The 20,978-nt window shown below is 32.0% G+C and overlaps 1 protein-coding gene and 1 long non-coding RNA gene across 2 annotated transcripts; one reads left to right on the top strand and one right to left on the bottom strand.

Moving 5' to 3' along the window:
• Window positions 1-255: 255 nt before the first annotated feature.
• LOC103868820 lies at window positions 256-4,332 on the top strand. The gene is made up of 2 exons (XR_004458060.1): window positions 256-2,394; window positions 2,817-4,332. It is a non-coding gene; the product is annotated as an uncharacterized LOC103868820 (long non-coding RNA).
• Window positions 4,333-4,964: 632 nt separating this feature from the next.
• On the bottom strand, window positions 4,965-20,975 carry LOC103868819 (zinc finger MYM-type protein 1). Its single transcript, XM_033291263.1, has 7 exons — window positions 8,553-20,975; window positions 6,595-7,648; window positions 6,321-6,490; window positions 6,025-6,248; window positions 5,779-5,946; window positions 5,435-5,686; window positions 4,965-5,364 (listed from the first exon to the last, which is right to left on the bottom strand). The coding sequence occupies exon 1, from the start codon at window positions 16,437-16,439 to the stop codon at window positions 15,351-15,353; it is 1,089 nt and encodes a 362-aa protein (XP_033147154.1). The 5' UTR covers window positions 16,440-20,975; the 3' UTR covers window positions 4,965-5,364; window positions 5,435-5,686; window positions 5,779-5,946; window positions 6,025-6,248; window positions 6,321-6,490; window positions 6,595-7,648; window positions 8,553-15,350.
• Between the last annotated feature and the right edge of the window lie 3 nt (window positions 20,976-20,978).

Here is a 20,978-nt window from a genome sequence, read left to right as displayed (position 1 = left end):
TTTCTCTAACAAGGTAAGAGTTATAACATCTAAAAAAAATCAAGACATAAAATTTATAAATATTTAAATGTCTAATGCGAATAATAAATTAAACTTCAAATACAAAATAAAACCAAAAGTAAAAGATTATTGTAATAAATTGTTAAAAACAAAAATAAACTAACACCAAATCACATCAACTAATTTTGGTTTTCTCTACCATCGTTCATTTCATTTTCTTCATGTGGCATAGTGAAATCTTCATCAAAATCTAAAAATCACAGATATAAAACTGAAAAGGGAAAACCTTTTTTTTTGTCAGCACCTAACTTCATAATTGGAAACTTAGAATATAAAACATAATTAAAAACTTTAAAAAAGAAGTAAAAATTATTTATTGGTTGAACCTGTGGTTCAACCGGCATCGGGTTCTGGGTTTTACTGGGTTTTTGCGGGTTTTTGCGGGTTTTTGCGGGTTTTTACGGGTTTCTAAATATTGGGTTTTTCACAAAATCCAAACCGGATTTTTTCTGGGTCACCGGGTTTAACGGTTCAACCGCGGGTCCGGGTCGGGTTTCAAAACATAGTAGTTATTGTGTAATTTGAAAGATTCACTTAACACACTTTCTTTTGTCAAAAAGACTCTTATGACCATAAACTAAAAAGATTATCTCTCCTCTTCTTATTTCATTTTATTATTTTTCTTATTCTACTTTATGTAGTTATTTACTTTTATCTCAAGTCCTAAAATATATTAAACAAAAATAATTTTCATAATAAACTATTTATAAAATTGTCTATCTTTTAAGATCTATTTTCATATTTTATATATATATATATATTAATGTGTAAACAAAATGTGGATATGGACACGAAAGCTTATATAACATAATTATAAATTAGTTGTGGACATGAACATCTTAATATAATTAAAAACTAGTTGTGGACGTGGACAATATTCATTCGATTCCATTCATCATCTCGGGATCTAAATTCAACTCCAATCAAAACTACATTCATCCACATCATGACAAAACGCAAATTCCTTAGATCAGAAATCTCTAACATTCAAGATCTATTACTCTCCGACAAAAGGTAAACGCTTCTTTGATTTTTCTCTCCGTTCATACTCACAATATCATCTCTTTCTCATCTTGATTGAAGTTTAACTGCAGATAATTTATCAATTGAGCTGAAGAAGCTAAGTGTTTGTATTGGAGATAACAGAGTCCGTGTCCACGTTTTATGGTATAATTTTAGTAATACAAGTTCATGTCAATGTATTGTTGTATAGTTTTATGGAATCAAAACAGAGAGTTTGTCCACGTTATCTACTATAAACACATTAACATCACATATCCACACATTATTCATCACTCATCCACATATCACCCGTCCACAAATCACCCAACCACACATCACTCGTCCACAAATCACTCATCCACAAGTGTCCTTTTCATTAAGGGCAAAATTGTCCACAATCTGTTGCTGGCCCACAACAAAGTGTGCACATGTAAAAAGTGTCTTTAGATGTAATAGAAAGTCAAAAAGTGTCTCTTAGTGTAATCAACTCTTTTTTCTTTATTTTTTTTGGTGTTCCAAAACCAAATTTTCTTTTCTTTTTTTACTATTTAAGACACTTTTTATCTTTCAAATTACACAATAAGTCACTTGTTGCTGGAGGCACACTTTCTGTTTGTGCAATGTTCTATATGTCCTCAATCTAACTAACTACGCTCTCTCCTAACCACAACCCTTCTTAACTAAGCTGTCACTTTCCCTTCTTTAAAAAAAAATCGATTAATCAGTTTCTGATTTTTGAGTTTTCAAAAACCAACCTGTATTCTCTTTCCAACTTTACTTTTTCAGATTCAGATTTACTTTCCTCAATTTGACGGTCCCTTCGTTTACTAACCCTAATTCCGTGAACCCTCTTCTTCTTCATCTTCAATTTCTCCATAGAACACCGTGAAACCAGAGGTCCTCCGCGAGTTTGATTGTGTAATCTCATCTCCACAACTTGGGAACTCTCGAGAATCCTCCACCGAGATATATATGTACGACAGTCTGGTTCTGTGGTTCTCCCTTGGACGAATCTCTCTATTGTGCTGTGTCTTGATTGGATTCAGCTTAGTTCCTACTGATGAAACCAATCTCCACAGCAAAGGTAAACATTAATTTGATATACGGCGCGTAATTATCGAAGTTCTCTCCTCAAATACATTCAAAATTGATTTGTTTTGTTTTGTTTTGTTTTTGGAAATTTTGTTCAATAACACAAACCATAAACGAAAAGTTTGAGATGAAATCATGAGGAAGTTGAAAAGTGGGGAGGAAATCAAGAAGGATTTGAGAGTTCGAGACAAACAAAAGGTGGACTGAGTTCGTTGATTGTCTCTGTTTCTCGAAATCGAGGTAAGATTCTTTTTTGTTTTCTTCACTCGTGATTTTGTGTTCTGAGAAATTGATGTTCTGAAAATTTGAGGAAAATGGGTTTGAGTTTAGTTTGTTTGATGTGTTGTGTGCATTTTCTCCATGAAAATATGAACTATCTTTTGGTTGATATCATTGTATTGTAGTGTTTGGTATTGAAACACGCGTGGATGATTTTTTTTGTTTTTGTTTTGTCTAATTTGATGTTCGGTTATTGTTTCGTCTTTGTATATGTCATCGTCTTTGTGTTTCTATGTCACTGTATTTTACTGTGTTTGTGTGTTTTGTGTCTCGTTTGTGGTATCATGTATGTGTGGTATGGCAAAGAAATTGCAGACAGTGTCACCTACCAACAATGTTACCAATCGTATAACTTCTGAAAGTTTTTGTTGGCTACATGACAGGATCCTTGAGGAGAGTCTAAGAGGTCATAAAGCTCGAGAGTTGATGCTGACACCTAGTGGTGTTTGTCTTTCATATTTTGTCCTTTAGTTTGGTTTGAGTCGTTGCCTCAAGACCTTTGTTCTTTCTCTTAAGTAATGAAAATGTTTTCGTTTACAAATTTTTATCAACAGATTCCATCCATGTCCACAAATTTAATCCATGTTCATGTCCACATATTCATTTACTATGTCCATGTCCACATATTTGTTTTATGTAAATGTTAATAAATATATATGAAATGGATGTTAAAAGATAGAAAATCTTATAAATAGGTTACTATAATAATTCTATTTATTTTATTTATCTTACAATTGAAAATAAAATCAATTAAAAACATTAGGTGGTATAAACAGTAATAAAATAAATAACCAAAAAAAATTTTAAAAGAAAAATATCATCCACTGACACAAGCATTAACTCAGATCCTAGTTAATTTACTTTATTATCACAACCACAAGTCCAACTAGTTTATTCTGCTTGGGAGGGCAAAAGAGTCTATAAATCGCCTAGGAAACAGAGAAAGTGCTCTTCAGGCACAATGTGTCTTATGATGTAAAGAAAGTGACAAAAGTGCCTTATAAGGTAACTCACTCATTTTCTTTTCTTTTTTTAACACCAAATCATGCATTTTATTTTTCTCTTTTCATTAAACAGTTATTTTATCACTCAACTAGGGGTTGGCCTATTTTATATAATTTTAAATTATATTTTTATGTTTGATTTTTTATTTAAATATACAGTGATATTGGTTATACAAATATATAATGGTAGATAAATGAAAATGTGATGTTTATTTATTCATGATGAACGAACAAAATTATTTATACTCATATTTTTGCATTTTGTTAACTGGAAATTGTATTTAAGAAAGTTAATTAAACTTTAGATATGAGCAAAATAGTATTTTATCTTGTTCATTCATGTTTTTATGGAAAAAAAAATTAATTTACAACTGATTTTTATTTTTATTAGCTTTAAAATAATTTAACTATCATCTTACAAACCAATATAAAAATTGATTCTTTTTTGTTTAGTGATAAAATAGATTCATTGATTTAACTATATTTATGCGATCTTGGTCTAAACAAAAGAAAATCAAATTTTAAGATATATTGTTGCGCAGAAAATAGTTAAGAAGATGGTTATGATCAAATGTTTGCAGAATTAAGAAAACATAAGTTTGGTGAACATGATTTTTTTTTGAATTGATGATCGGTTTAAAGCGGCTATTTCTCAAACCAAACTAGTGATCAGTCAAAAGTATTAAAAATTATAGAGAAATAAATCATAGTGACTGATAAATGAATACTAATAATTCAAGTTATATATATGATGAAACTTTATTGTTTACGATTATATACATAAGAATATGGAGTAACCAGTCATTAAAATAATATAACTGAGCATATACAAAGTGAAGATTGACAAACAAAACACAAACTAAAGATGTATAATGATATGAAATAAATTAATGGAGATGACGAGTAGACAAAGCAAGATAGATTAAGTTGGTTATGGAATTTTGAGAACTGAAACAGAAAAAGGGATTTAAACTTGAACATTTTTTTACGTAAGCCTATAATCTTAAATCACTTGAACATTGTTCTCATATTCAGAACTCTGCTGAAGTTTGGTCTGAAATTATAAAGTATAAAGCTTATATTAAGAAATTATAAAGATAAGGCCGAAAACAAAAGGTAGTAAGAAATTTTATTTTATTATTATGTATTTCACCAAATTCAAATTGTTTTATTTTTCTTTTTCTTTTATATATTAATTTTTTTGTTTTGATTATTATTATTTTTTCTGCTCTACTATCAAATTTTTAATTTCTATAAATTTGAATTTTGTTATCAAAAACGGGAATACTTCAATTAGATTCAGTCATTTCATTTTAAGTTGCTTGAGAATGATGAAACTTAAAAAATCAAAATCGTAAATAGATTTCCCTCTTTTCTTATATTTTTTTATTTTTATAATTTATGTATAATTAAGATATACTGTATTTAACGTGTTTTAAAATATTTGGTGTAAAAAAATAAGAAGAAAAATTAATAAATAGATGAATAAAGATGTTACCTAATTTGATGTGTCGTGCTCATGTCGTCTGAGAATGTATAACTTTACATATAGATACCAATCATACATAAACTGTTATTATTGTTGTTTCTAACCAAATAAAAACAATATATATAACAAAAGAAAAATTACAGGAATCCAACAACTTCCAAACACTATGCTACAAAGGTACTATTTTTCCTTCACGTTCTTTTGAAAGTTGAGGAACTTGATACCATAAGCAAAGACATAGCCAAAGACAAAGAGCAGTAGTATATATCCTATGTGGACGTCAGCTACAACTGGTAAGAAGTCATGTTCGAACCCGAACCCATATTTCAGCAAAGTTTTAAGGCACATGTCTCCAACACCAGCGATCTGCACTAACGTCCTAGACACTGGTGTATGCCCAGTAGTACCATCTCCACCATATCGTTATTTGCGACGTACCTAAACTTATAAGTTAGTTTAGATACACTCTTTTAAATTATTGATTATGTAAGTTGATTAAGAATGTTACCGGTCTTGGTCTGAGTAAACCGGAGAAGTGATTCCAGAGACTAAGGAAGAAGGACATGCAGATCCCATTGATCTGATAGTTTGGTGTCAAGGCCACAATCATCATACCGTATAGCGTGAAATATGAAGCTTGTTAGCATTGAGTAGTAGAACCATAAGAACTTAGCCACAGTCCAGTCGTATCCAATCATTGAGTAAAGGATCAGCACGTAAACTCCCGTTGTACCATGTTGTTCATGATTTCCACGGCCACCTGCGTCATTTCAAGGACATGTTCTTATTATGGTCTAACCATTGTTTAAGTCTTTAAAATATGAAATAAGAAGATTATTCAGAATGGTTAACCTGAGAGATTGCATAAGGGATGGCTAAGTACATTCCAGCAACTCTTTTTCGGTAGAAAAAAGTACGCTCAATGGCGATAGCAGTTCAACTGTTGCAGCGTTTGTGGCACCGAGAAACAGTATCGCAGCGTACATGGCTCCAAAGAAATTATTCATGTCTTGCTCCTATCTGTTGTGGTTTTGGGATGAATCAATCACGGTTAGATAAGATGACAGTTTAATAAAATGAATATGGAAGCAAGCTTACATTCGTTCATATGTTTGGCAGAAAACCAAACCCAACATGACGCTAATATTTTCATGAGAAACCGGATGGCATTGTACTAAGGATGTCTCCAGTTAGACCATTACTGTTTCAAGAAGCAAGCTTTGGTTTGAGTAAAAAACAGCTGCGAGTACTTAGTTCGGAAGTAGAGATATTTCAATTCTGGTGGTGGAATACTGAGCTTTTTGATGAAATCATGGTTTCTCCTGAAGCAGCCATCAATTTTTGTAAGTAACACTCTGGTCTAATACTAATAGTAATGTTTATCTTTGACATACCGATAAAAAGAAGAGTTGGTGAATAGTTTAGCAAAGTCTACACTCATTTGTGACTCCATTGAAGGAGTAGTGACGTCAAGCATCCACATTGCTTTTATTTTGGAACCCCTTCAACAGCCTGAAGAACAATGCTTTTATTTTGATTACTCCAAAGTCTCCAATGGATATAACTAATGATCACAGCCAACACAATAACACAGCTATACGACTTAGAAAGTGAAATGCTGATCAAATGATTGACAATGGAGGAGATAAAACTGGAGAAGCAACATACCATGGAAGGTCGCAACCATCAGGCTTCCATCTCCAATTGAGATCGTCTGAATCGCGCATTATGTTCCTCTGGAAATCAGAAGCTTCGTCAATCTAATGACACGATCCAGGCTGATACAAAGGATACTCGTCGTCATCCTTAACCCACGATCCTCTGGACAAAACGCAGTCTCTCATCTTCTCAACCATCGCCTGCTCCACAAATTCAGCATTGTTTTCCTCAATGAACTCTTCGTTGCGCGAGGCTCCTTCATCTTCCAGATCAGGTTTCGTGGTGAGGTCAATGCTGTCGGTGCTAGGACAAAATACGGAGATGGAACGGCGATTAAAGTTTTTGAAAATTTCGTGTGGGAGGTCGCAATAGTAAGAGGAACAAGAAACCTAATGTTATGTGGGTTCTGATGATTTTTTTCAAAGGATTGGGCTTAATACAAAACTGTAATAAAAGCGCAATTCAAAAAGGGGAATGAGATAACCGATTACACAGAATTTACATTTTGTTTAGTGAGACGACATGTGTCCAAAAATGCCCCATGCTTCCTGATGATGTGGCAGCCTGTAGAGAGAGACAACTCTATTTTATTTATAAAGATTTTGAAATTGTCTAAAGACCAAAACAACCAATGTAATATAGATCCATATGAAATTTTTTTGCTATCTTAGTTAATGAATCAAATGATACATTTCCAGAACAAGAAATAAAAACAATCGAGAAATCAGAAAATCTATTCTTCAGTCTTGACAACTCCTTCAGTTCAGTGGAAAAGTTCAGCCATGCTTGTGGATCTTGAATCATCGAGATTAAATCCTTACAATTGGTGCCAAAAGCCTGACACATCGATAGCTACAGCATGCACTCCATTGCCCATGAGAAAGCTTCAAGTTCCGAATGTAGGTGTGAGATTCTTCTGCATTGATTTTTCTTCCAAAAGTTGAATTACTTCTTTAGAATTTTTCCATGTCCATCCACAACCATTAAAGAGTGTGTCATGTGTCCATGATCCATCTATCATACATCTCTCTGTTGTTGAGACATATTCATGAGATTGTTGCACCTAGGGGTGTTCAATCCGGATATCGGTTCGGTTTCGGTTCGGTTTTTTTTGGTTTTCGGTATTTCGGTTAGTAAAATATAACTACCATTCTAAATCCATATTTACTTCGGTTCGGTTCGGTTTATATACCGCCGGTTTTCGGTTTATTCGATTTTATACCAAAAAAACATAATTATTTTGTTTGAGATCATATTATATAAATTTTAGAGTCATATTGTCAACACCGTCATTTATTAAAAATATATTACATATTCAAATAAATGAACAAAAAAGTAAAAATGCTTCTATCATCAGATAAAATAATCAAATATATAACTAAAATCAAAGCTTGAAATTTTGAAAATAAAAATACGAAACAAAAAAGAAACATGAAAGAAAAGTTTTTCCACTCTTCCATATTTAGTGTTCATTAAAGTCATGCTTTTTCAATTGAAAATTTTCCATTAATTATTATCAATCAAATTTATAATCTTCATATTAATTTAGTGAAGACTAAAATAAAGCAAAAAGATCAAAAAAAGACTTAGAAAATAAGATGTCTGAATTGCGATGTATTGTTATTTAGTTATAGTTCAAGTGTTTTACAAATTAAGGTTTTTTATTACTATAAAATTATGGTAATAGTTATTAACACAAATTTAACTTATGTAACAAATAGATTTTCATGTATTGTTATAAAATAGATACATATTTACATATTTCTATTTTTAATCGGTTTTATTCGGTTTATTCGGTTTAATCGGTTATATACCAAACCATATCCAAATCCTACGGTTTTTATAAAATTATATCCATTTGGTTTATATGGTATATACCAAAACCAAACCATATTTTCTATTTCGGTTCGGTTCGGTTCGGTACGGTTCGGTTTTACCATATTGAACAGCCCTAGTTGCACTTGCACCACTGGTATTTCTTCATATTTACTATTAGCTTCAAACTAAGCATGACATTTTGATTCAGCGTGTCTGACAGTTTCCAATGGGTCCATGTGTATCCCTCTGGATAACTTATAATTCATGCTTTCCAAATATAGCATATTATCTAAGGGTATTAGTCTTTATCCAGCTCAGGATCTTCAATACATTCTTTGGCCAGAATAGATAATCCACATTTGTGTATTGGCTTGCGCTGGGGAACACCAATAGTGGAGATGGGTTGCTGCTAGAGACCATGTTTTTAAATTTGCCGGACATTCAAAGATAGTGCGGTTAATAGTTTCATTCTCTGCTCCACTTCTTGGACAATGATTGTTGCGTCACATATGATGATGTGTTAAGTTATTTGTCACATAGAGTTGTATTTAGATTATTTGCCATATAAAATGATGGATTTTTGGTGGAGAAGCAAAGGCTTGTAGTTTTGCGATACTAGGTTCTGGAAGTGGCTCCAACGTTTCTTTGTTGAGAAAATTTGTTGCTACCCAGTAGCCCGATTTTACAGTACTAAACGTTATTTATATAACTCCATCAATACTCGTCCCGATGATTTCCTTAACTTATTCCCAAAGATTGAATCAGCGGGATATCTTATGGACTGACGTAGTTTTCTAGTAGCCAGAATTCTACCTTTTTGGGCACCTTATTAAGAACTCACTTACTGGCATCATTGGATGAACGACATGTGCAATAGGCCTGGTCATGCCGGTATCATTGGTATCCAAAGGTCTTCCCAAATTCTGATCTCATTCCCTAAGTGTATCTTTTGTTTGATCCCCAATGATATTAATGGTTTCATTGCTATTATACTTGTCCATTCATATGATGGATTGTCAATCTTGTTTAGTCAAAAAGGTGAACTACATCTCAAATATTTTTTCCTCAAAATCCTTGCTAATAAGGAATTTGGTAACTGCACTAGTCTCCCCAGCTGTTTTTAGTAGGGCAAGATTGAACTCATCATCTTGAATACAATCCCTCCTTCTTCTCTCGATCTGTATAGCTTTTCCCATTTTGCCAATGTATACCTCTTTTAAGTGGGTTTAAGCTCCACAAGAACTGCGCAATGGAACTAACTAAATTCTCACAAGTCTCTACAGGTAGTAGCAGGGTCGACATTACATACGTAGGTACAACCAGTAAGATAGATTTTATCAGAACATATTTTCCTCTCCTTGATAACCATCATCCCGTCCAACCACTAACCTGATTTTGTAGCCTTTCTTTTACGAAAGCAAATAATTTTTGTTTAGAGCCACTGATATCCATTGGGATTCCAAGATAAGAATCCACCCCTCCGCCTGACAAGAAAAATTGACATAAAAAAAAGAATCCATTTTTTTTCCTTCACTTGCTATTCATGTTGAGGTTTTGATTGCATCCTTCACATTTCTGGGTATATACTTACCAAAAAGTGAAGACGATTTTTCAAACCTTGAAGGTTTCTCATAAGTCTTAATTGCTTTTAATTTTACATTTTATTAAAAGAGAAATAAGTTCATGATATATAGACGAATGAAAACACATACTTCATAACTACGTCAATACAAAAGAGGAAAAAGACTAAATCGTAGACTAAATCGTAGATAATGTTTTCTTCGAATTTATTTTTCAAAATTTATTTTTGAAAATCGAAAAATTATTTTTGAAACTACATATTTTTATTTTTAAGTATATATATATAAGTATTTATTTATATATTTCTATACTTTAATTTAAATTTTTGTAAGTTTGGTTAGAGAATAATATAAGAAAATAAATCATTTTGGTTAATTAATTAAGTTTGGTAAGTTTGGATAGAGAAAAAACTAACAAAACAATTAAATAATTAACAGTTATTAATTCAGTGGTACAAGTTGGTAAATATTAAGGTGAAATCAAAGTTATTTTCAAAGATAATTTAATAATATAGAAGATAGACAGATATGTCCCTAAGTTTTTTATATGCCAAATAAATTCTACTTCTATGTTCTTTTTAGGAAAATATTAAAATTAAAATTTATTTGTTGTATTCTTATAATTCATACATATATATATATATATATATATATGTGTGTGTGTGTGTGTGAATTATATTAATCATCAAATTATTTAACATATATTTGAAAAATAACTTTACTTGTTTTAACAAAAAACACTTATATTTTGTATGTTAAATGAAATAATACTGTATATGAATATGTAAAATATAAATTTTGTAGTCATATTTTAAACAAATTTGTTTAATTTACTGTTAAAGTTAGTTAGAGAATAATCGGCTAAAGTATAATTCTATTTTTGGTAAGTTTGGTTAGTGATAATATTTAAGTATAGTAAGTTTGGATAAAGAAGAGTCTAAAAAATAATTAATTAATTAATAGTTAGTAATTCAATGGCATATATTAGTAAATATTAAGGTAAAGTAAAATTATTTTTAAAAAATATTTCAATTTTAATAATATAGATAGATATCTAGCACTTGTGTAACCTCGAAGGCTCTAAGCACCAAGAGGATTTGTTTTTGATCTTTGTCTTCTTCTCTGTTACAATGGTCAATACATCTTAAACCAGCTTTCTCAATTTTCGATTAGTTAGAACCGATACTGTGTAAGAAATTGAATCATCGAGGTATATGAAGGTTATCTGGTTTCTTGAAGGCCTCATCGTATAGTCTGTTCAGCAACGTTTTTTAAGAAACTAAGTCCCATAAATTATTAATTGGCCTTGCCAGGTTCATCAAGAATTCATTTCATTTTCCACATCTATATATATCTATATTATTAAAATTGAAGTACACATTGGAATTATTTGAAAACATAAATATCAGTATAAATGAAAATTGTTTCGAAACATGAATAACAGTATAAAAAAGAAGTATAGTGTCATTTTAGTAATTTTATTAATATAATTATATTAATTATTTTTTTCATATTTCATTCAATTAAACAATTTCAATAATTGTTACTGTAACAATACATCACATCATTAATTATATTACCATAATAATAATAAGACAATTTTTTTATTTATTAGTTAATCAACATAAACTATGTTCCAATTATAAAATCAAAAATGTAAAGTAAATGGGTTTTGCATATGGTTAAACGTTCGGTTTTGTTTTTTTACTATTTTTTTTGTTTCAATCGATGGAAAATTATGTAGCCAAAAACATAATTCAAAGACATGTTTTGTGAATAAAATAATAACTTAAATCAAAATAATAAAAATATATTACATTTATTGTCACTTAATTTTTCACTCCATATAATTATTTTACTAAATAAAAAACTCTTTCTATTTCACTTAATTTTGCCAAACAATAGAAAGATTCTTTTTATTAGTTTATAAAATCATTTAGGCGTAAACATTGGCTACCCATGTAGGTATCTGTTGTTTTTTTCGGGTATCATTTTTTTTGTTTGGAAAGAAGGCCCCGCTTGAATATTATAATGTGGGTTTTGAGTTAGGTATTTATGGGTCTGGATGAGTTCAGTCCTGATGTATAGAACTTAAAATTTTCAAATAACAAATGTATTTGAAACGGGTTCGAATATTTGTACCAAAAATAACTATATTACCTGATTTGGTCCAAGTCTTTTGAATACAATTATTTATATTATGACAAATCTAAAATGTATAACACTAATTATGAAAAAAAATATATCAATGTATAAAAATGTAAGAACCAAAACATGCGCGGGTGCACGGGGCAATCTCTAGTTTCTCAATTAAAATTTGTTAATAGCAATCATGAAGCTTATTGTAGGAGATGAATTTTACTCCTCTACAAGTTCGATAAAATAAAAGATCCGGCCCGCTAAGCCGAATAGAAACATAACTTTGGCTTACCGACTCCCAACCAAAGGTGTGGCCTCGGTTTGAAAATAACTTGCTTGGCTCCACAAGATAGGCGAACCAGCTCGGCTTAAAGCTTGATTTGTCGGTCCAGTTGCTCGGCCCGAGAAGGACCAGAGCCTATTACCATATTACCTGAAACGGGTTCGAATATTTGTACCAAAAATAACCATATTACCTGATTCGGTCCAAGTCTTTTGAATACAGTTAGTTATATTATGACACATCTAAAATGTATAACACTAATTATGAAAAAAAATATCAATGTATAAAAATGTAAGAACCAATACCTGTGCGGGTGCATGGGGAAATCTCTAGTTTCTCAATTAAAACTTGTTAATAGCAATCATGAAGCTTATTGTAGGAGATGAATTTTATCCCTCTACAAGTTTGATAAAATAGAAGATCCGGCCCGCTAAGCCGAATAGAAACATCACTTTGGCTTACCGACTCCCGACCAAAGGTGTGGGCTCGACTTGAAAATACTTTGCTTGGCTCCACAAGATAGGCAAACAATCTCGGCTTAAAGCTCGATTTTTCGGTCCAGTTGCTCGGCCCGAGAAGGACCAGAGGCTATTACCATATTACCTGAATATTACCTGAAACGGGTTTAAATATTTGTACTAAAAATAACCATATTATCTGATTCGGTCCAAGTCTTTTGAATACAATTAGTTATATTACGATACATCTAAAATGTATAACACTAATTATGAAAAAAAAAATATCAATGTATAAAAATGTAAGAACCAATACCCACGCGGGTGCACGGGGCAATCTCTAGTTTCTCAATTAAAACTTGTTAATAGCAATCATGAAGCTTATTGTAGGAGATGAATTTTATCCCTTTACAAGTTCGATAAAATAGAAGATCCGACCCGCTAAGCTGAATAGATACATCACTTCGGCTTACCGACTCCCAACCAAAGGTGTGGGCCCGGCTTGAAAATACTTTGCTTGGCTCCACAAGATAGGCGAACCAGCTCGGCTTAAAGCTCGATTTGTCGGTCCAGTTGCTCGGCCCGAGAAGGACCAGAGCCTATTAGGTTAAAGATGACCTAAGATACATGAAGGAAAGACTAATCTATAAAGAGAGGAAGAAACTGATGGAGAAGGAGGATCCGAACATTCACACACATACTTGGCAACTAGAAACTAGGGTTTACACATTATATTCTTGTTGACTTGTACTTTCCGGCCAGCTCTCCGAACACCAGCTTACTTTTCAGTTTATTTCCTCATTTGTAAACCGAACACTTTCCGATCAATAGAAAATGCGTTCGAACTATCCCACCGACGATTTTGGTCTTATCGTATGAGTCCTGACCAAACTCGGTTCAAAAACTGTTCAAGATGTTCTTAGGATTTGGTAGAAGCTCACTAATATTTTGATCATGGATTCGCCTTGGAAAGAGACCAAATTATCCCATATTTTGGTAGAGTGGGAAAACTGAACCAAAGACAAGGCTACTTATAGATATATTAGATTTTATTGAGAATTGTTTCTCAAACAGTAGTCTAGCACAACCTACTTAAAATGCAATATCTTTATAAAGCACTTAATTACAGTTTTAATAACCCATCTCATCTTCTTGTATTATTCTGTTCTCAAGCTCTGACTATCAGATCATCATCTTCATATACATCATGAGTCATGACAAATAGCCAATTTCAAGTTCAAACATATCCATCTCAATCCTCATCAGGTTCACTCCCGTTTCAATACTTTTTTTAATCAGAGACAATATATAATCAATATCCTCAAGATCCTCAAACATTCTAATGGTTTTGGTGTGAAACATTTGAGTTGCTAGTAAAAATGTTGTCTAACCATAACATCAATTAAAACTGAACACATAACATTATCAAACATGAAACGTATCAGTAAAGCCTAGATTCGTAGTCACATTTAAGCAACAAAAAAAAAGACACAGTGAAGGCTTAAAATTAGGGGTCAGAGCTCTTACTAATATTGCATAATGAAAAACCAATTCAAATCTCTAAACCCTTGAAACATTAAGAAATAGTCTCATAGATATCTCTCATGCAAACGTAAATAGCATAAAAGCTACACTATGACATTTGCACCGTTTTGGTAAGCATGCGATTTTGACGATTCTGAGCCGATTTGGGGTTTCGTACGACATATGCACTGAGGCTCTCTACCAGAGCTGGCTCCAGGGTTCCGATGGCAGATCGGAATCTCCCGGAGTCAATGGTGGACGATCAGGATCTTTGGGATACATCAAAAATGGGAAAGCAAGGTATTACGGGATCGAAAGCAATGGATATAATTTGGCTAATTTCATCAACTTCGATTGGTCAAACTCAGAAAATGAACCAATAGGAGATAAAGAAGCAACACATGTAAGCAACTCGGTGTTTACCTCAGTAAAGCGATCATTAAATTCTTGAAGTTGCAAATCCAAAACAGCATATAACCAATTGACCTTGTAGTGATGCATGTTTTGTATTCCTGTTTTTTTCCTTGGTCTCTTTGGGTGAATAAATTCATCTTCCATATCAACCTTCTCAATTTCATACTTCTCACAAAAAGAAAGGACCTTATCCATCAAAGAATGCCACCCATTATCTCTGAAATCTTGGAGTTATCTCATTGTTAACTTCACCAGTGACATAGCATTCAAAATGTCTTGATCCCTTTGTTGCAAAGCTTTGGATAAGCTATCTGTAAGTCCTAAAAGGTGAACCATCATTTGCAAATAAAACACAAAATCAAAATCCTGGAAGTATACAAGAAGACCATATGCTTGTCGCCTTTTCGAGTCTTCCAAGCTCTCATTCTGAATATGTTTAAGCACATTGATGATGGGAGAAAATAACTCAATCAAACGCAACAAAGTTCTGTAGTGAGAACCCCAACGTGTCTGCCCTGGTCTCTGAATAGCAACCTCTTGATTCAACACTTTTCATGTGTTGATTTTACCATCAAGAATATCTTCCTCAATCATTTTTCTATGATCTTCTTTAATCTTATACTTTCTCTTACATGAAGCTCCAACCACATTCAACAATAGAGAAATCATATCAAAGAATCCTCCAACCTCAAAATGTTTTTTTGCAACAGCCACAACAACCAATTGAAGTTGATGAGCAAAACAATGGACACAATAAGCTGAGGTGTTTTCCCGTAAAATCGGTGACCTTAGTCCATTGTATTCACATTTCATATTACTTGCGCTATCGTAACCTTGTCCTCTCAACATTTTTATGCTCAACCCAAGCTTAGCAAACAAAGAATCAATAGCAGATTTCAGATATGCTGAAGATGTCTCAGCCACATGTATAATGCTAATGAATCTTTCTTTGACATTCCCACTTTTATCAACAAACCAAACTACTACTGCCATTTGTTCTTTATCGGAAACGTCAGCAGATTCATTAACCAGCAAACAAAAAACGTCATGATCAATTTCTTCAATAATAGATTTGATTACTTCTGCAAAGCAATGCGCAATATATTTTTGAATCTTCGAAGACACCATCTGATTATTTCCTGGAGCATTTTGTAAGACAACCTTACTCACAGCTTCATTTTGCTCAGCAGTGTATTTCCGAAGCTCCATAAAATTTCCTTTATCAGCAGATGTTTCTGACTCATCATGACCACGAAAAGGAAGACCTTGTCGCAACAAACATTTGGAAACATCAATTGAAGCATTTAACCGAATTCGACACTCATTCTTGGTAATATCATCCTGCTTATGCAAAGTATGCTTAATAGACTGACCTTGTCTCATCAAGTTTTCACATTTCATAACTGCATTATTATGAAAGCTATTAACTTGTCCCACATGCTCTGCAAGCCTACTAAACTTATTCCAGCTAGAAAAACCTTCGTTACTCAATGCATCAGTTTTTCCACCTTTTCCATTACTATCTCTAAACAAGTAACAACATAGGCAATACGCAGCGTCTTTCTTAATACTATACTCTAACCAGTTCTTATACTGATCAAACCAAGCATGATTAAATCGTCTCATTGCACCTGATATCATTTTCTGTTTAAAGATATGACCATGAGGTTGGCAAGGACCTCTAATCAAATATCTACGAATTACCCCATCTCTTTGATTTGAAGGGTATTCAGATATTTTTTCCGATCAGCAGGATCCCATGGTAAATCATCTAAATCACAAGACGAGGATGGCTCTTTTCTTTTTTAAATTCACAAAGTTTTCCATTGATTCTGCTGAAAAAATATAAAATATATTATTAAAAAGATATAATATACATAGAAACAAAACAAAAGCGACAATTTCTCATCTGTAGACTAAGAACAAAAAAAAGTTCAATTGAGTTTGTTAAAAAATTAACAATTACGTAAAACTAAATTGTTGTAACGTACATATATCCCTTTTTTATTATTTGAGGAGCATTGATAAAAAATAACATTGGCTTCATGTGTTTATTACATGTGTGTCGTTTCCTAGGTGTCATCACCACAAGCTCTCTCACCTCATTTTTTTAAAAGCCCTTCCTCAACTAGACTAATTACAAACAAATGTCACTGGTCATTACATTATATTATAAGATTTTCGAGCAAAATTATCTTCACAACATTACATTTGGATCTTTAAAAAAATCGGATCTTTAAATAAGGAAACATTTTATTACCATTCAAAGAGAGTCTTTATTGTTATAATTATGTTCCTCGGTGAAGAACCTTGACAATATATCCAAGTATATGTGTGGTGATAATTCTTTAAGCTTAAGTAAACGATTGGTTCTTTAATCTATTAAACTTCTTTATATTAAGTTCTTTGCACTTCGAATTGGTTCTTTAAGCTTGATACGCCCATTTGTAAGAAAATATCATAACCATGATTGCAGTTCATATCTCATCCTCCAACAAGTTAACCATGTTTATCATAATGTTTTGAAAATCTAATATGAGCTTCAAATCTCCTCCATTGCATGTTAACCATAATTGTTCTGTTTCCATAATTATCACTTCAATTGTAATGCTAATTAGTCATGGTACGAAGAGGTAATATGCCATGACCATATGAAAGTACCATGACCATTTCTTAGATTTAATTTAGTCAAAGTATAATATGCCAAATCGTTTTATGATCTTTTATATTCAAAGCAACACAATTAATGGATTATTCCCAAAAATTAATGCTTCAAATTTTAAAGGTTATTTCAAATTGACTTGATCACGGGATCGAATATATTATACAAAAAAAGTTTAGAATGTTAGCGTATTCAAGGAAAAAGTTGAATTAAAAAAAAAAATTTCTATATCACGGATTTAACTTAAGTACCATAGATGTTATTTGAATCAAATTATACCATCTAAACTATTAAAACAGGAGTACAAATAAGATTTGACCCTGAGTTTTCCTGAATAATTACCCTTCTATGCCACTTCCTTAAAACACAACCGTTTTAACTTACTAACCCTGCATAATAAATTTTTCAAAACCGAGTGCACCTAAAATAACGTGGTTTGTTATCCAATATTGCCTTGGTTTAATTTAGTCTGCAGAAATAAAAACAAACGTGTTTCAACTGGTAATTAACCATTCTTTCATGTTCAATATTACAAAATCTGCCACTGCCTTTTAGCAGCATCATTTTACAATATTACTAAACCAGCTTAACTAAATTTACATACTCACCCGAAATTAACGTGTTTCATAACCAACTATACCTCGGTTTAGTTTTCTATGCTGTATCAATACCAATCTATCATAATTCGATTGACTACTATTATACACCAATTGAATAAAACCTATAACATAAAATAAACAGTGATTAGATTGTCGGGTTTGTTTCTGGTTTCGTCAAAAAAATTCCGAATCAAACAGTAGGTTTGTATAAAATATAAAATATACTTAAAATACTTTATTTGGTTAGTTAGAATCTACATATATTTTCGATGCACAGAAACAAACTAATAATTTCGTATTTTACTAAAATCAATTACATTCCAAATACCTTCCCTATTTTTAAACAACCACATCTACTAAAACCATATTAATCTTACCACGTAAATATCTGCATATTATGTTTTCGAAACGTGTGAATCAAGTTTTACTTAACTAAATATACGAATATACCTTTTTAACTACATTCTTATTGGATGCTATTATATTTTGTTAGTAAATCAAAATTTCCTATATTAGCTAACAAAAAATGATAAACCTTTAAGGACTGGATATTAAAAAATATCAAAAACGTATATTCTGTTTTCAATACGTTCAAATCATGATTTAGTTAAGATTTTCTATTTAACCTACACACTTGAAACAAAAAATATATAATCTCATTCATGTTATGTTTAAGCGCATTTTTATTCACAAAACAAACTAAACATGTCTAAGAAAACAATTTTTACTTTTCTCAAAAATCTCAAACTTTTTAAAACATCATGGTGAGTTCAAGTTAAATGCTTACATACGTGGAAACAAAACACCTCCTGTGAGGAAGTGTCGCTTGAAATGGTTCTAACTGTAGACGTTTGTAATGTACAGCAACAACAGATGAATCAGTAACTTAGCTTGCCCTATCAATACTATACCAAAACATATTTTACCAAAAATAATAAAAATGGAATCAAAAGAAAAAATGAATTTCCGCGCGGACGCGCGGGTCCAACTCTAGTTTCAAAGTTATTACGAATTTCAAATTGTCCATCTTTGATTTACACTTACCTTAATCGACCGGAGAATATTTTTGAAATTAAATTTGCGGGACTAGAACTTCATTTTGTTATCTATTTGACATCCAAACATTTCACAATTTTGTACAACAAGGCAAGTAGTATATACAGTATTAACTTTGGCGTGGTGAGGAAAGACCTAGGCTCCGTTCATATATAAATAGTAGACGTGTTCGTTTACATCTCCTCTCCATTTCCTCCTTCTCTAAACTCCTTTAGCATTATATTTCTAGCAAACACAAAAAACTAAGGGAGGATTTTTTAAAATAATATGTTTAATTTCGCAAGATGATCTCTTTTTATTGCTCATAATAGGATTGCAAACGAAGACTTCTAAAGACATTATTGACAACAGTTATTTTGTCTCTATTTTTTTTATTTTCTTTTGTTTTCTGATACATTGTTCCTTTCATATTTTATTAAACTATTGCTTATGTTTCATTTAATCTTATATTTATAATTTACCTTTATGCAAACAAATATACAATTTAATTTTAAAGTCGATCACATATAAATTTATATTGACATACTAAAATTCTTAGCTATAACCCGTATTTTCTTACATATATTTTTCTTACTATGACTTTAACCTTTATTATGTCTACAAATTGAAAGATAATATTTTTAAATCTACTCACCTCCACGTAGGGCGCGGGTTATCACCTAGTAATTGATTAACGTTAGTAGAAGACAATAATATAAAAGCTTAATTGTAAAATCTGAGTTTACATAGAATGCACTATGGATTTGGAGAAGAGAAGAGAAGGAAGTTGAAAAGACAATAAAAAATCTATTCTAGAAACAGAGAAAAAAATAGGTTAAATATGTTAAAAGGGTTTAGGAAACAAAATTTTTTAAAATTTATTTTTCTAATTGTTAGATCCATCGCCAAATATGTTGGGCTTTAGCCTGTGGGTCCAAACATTTTTTTGTGGGTTTAGAGAATCAAAAGTTTGTAGGTTCAATTTATTTTATTCATGCTATTAATAAGGAATTTTTTTTGTGGTGTCAGCTGACCCCACCACCTTCAACGTGGGTCCGCCCCTGCCTATATGTCACATGAGTATGAAACACCAGCAGTTGAGATTCTTCAGAATCTACTCCAGTTTAGATTCACTGAGGAAGATCAAAGGATGTTGATAAGTGGGGTTTCAGAAGAGGAGATAAGAGCAGTAGTATTTAATATGCCATCCAACAAATCACCTGGTCGAGATGGATACACTACAAAACATTTCAAGTTTGCTAGGTCGATAGTGAGAAATGATATTGTTAAGGCGGTACAATCTTTCTTTCTGAAAGGCTTCATTCCAAAAGGTATCAACTCAGCTATTCTTGCCTTGATACCGAAAAAGGAAAGAGCTACGGAGATGAAAGATTATAGACCAATCTCGTGTTGCAATGTCATGTATAAGGTGATATCAAAAGTTCGTAGCAAATTGTCTGAAGGGTATTATGCCAAAGTTTAACTCTGTAAATCAATCCACATTTGTAAAAGATAGGTTGTTGATGGAGAACCTTCTTTTAGCAACTGAACTTGTAAAAGATTACCACAAGACAGAGATTTCTCCTAGATGTGCCGTGAAGATTGATATCTCCAAGGTCTTCGATTCAGTACAATGGTCATTTCTATTAACAACATTGGAAGCTTTGGGATTTCCTGCAAAGTATATACACTGGATTCATCTATGTGTATCTACAGCATCATTATAAGTCCAAGTAAATGGAAAATTAGTTGGTTACTTCAACAGTAGAAGAGGGCTGAGACAAGGTTGGAGACAAGGTTGCACGTTATCACTTTCTCTGTTTGTCATTTGTATGAATGTCCTCTCTAAATTGCTAGATAAAGCTGCAGTGGACAGACTGGTCG

Source organism: Brassica rapa, chromosome A05, assembly GCF_000309985.2.
Source record: "Brassica rapa cultivar Chiifu-401-42 chromosome A05, CAAS_Brap_v3.01, whole genome shotgun sequence".
NCBI classification, from domain to species: domain Eukaryota; kingdom Viridiplantae; phylum Streptophyta; class Magnoliopsida; order Brassicales; family Brassicaceae; genus Brassica; species Brassica rapa.
This window is presented reverse-complemented; position numbering and strand designations above follow the sequence as displayed.

Coding starts and splice junctions, on each gene's coding strand:
- LOC103868819 (XM_033291263.1), bottom strand. CDS start 16,439: ATGATATCAGGTGCAATGAGACGATTTAATCATGCTTGGTTTGATCAG.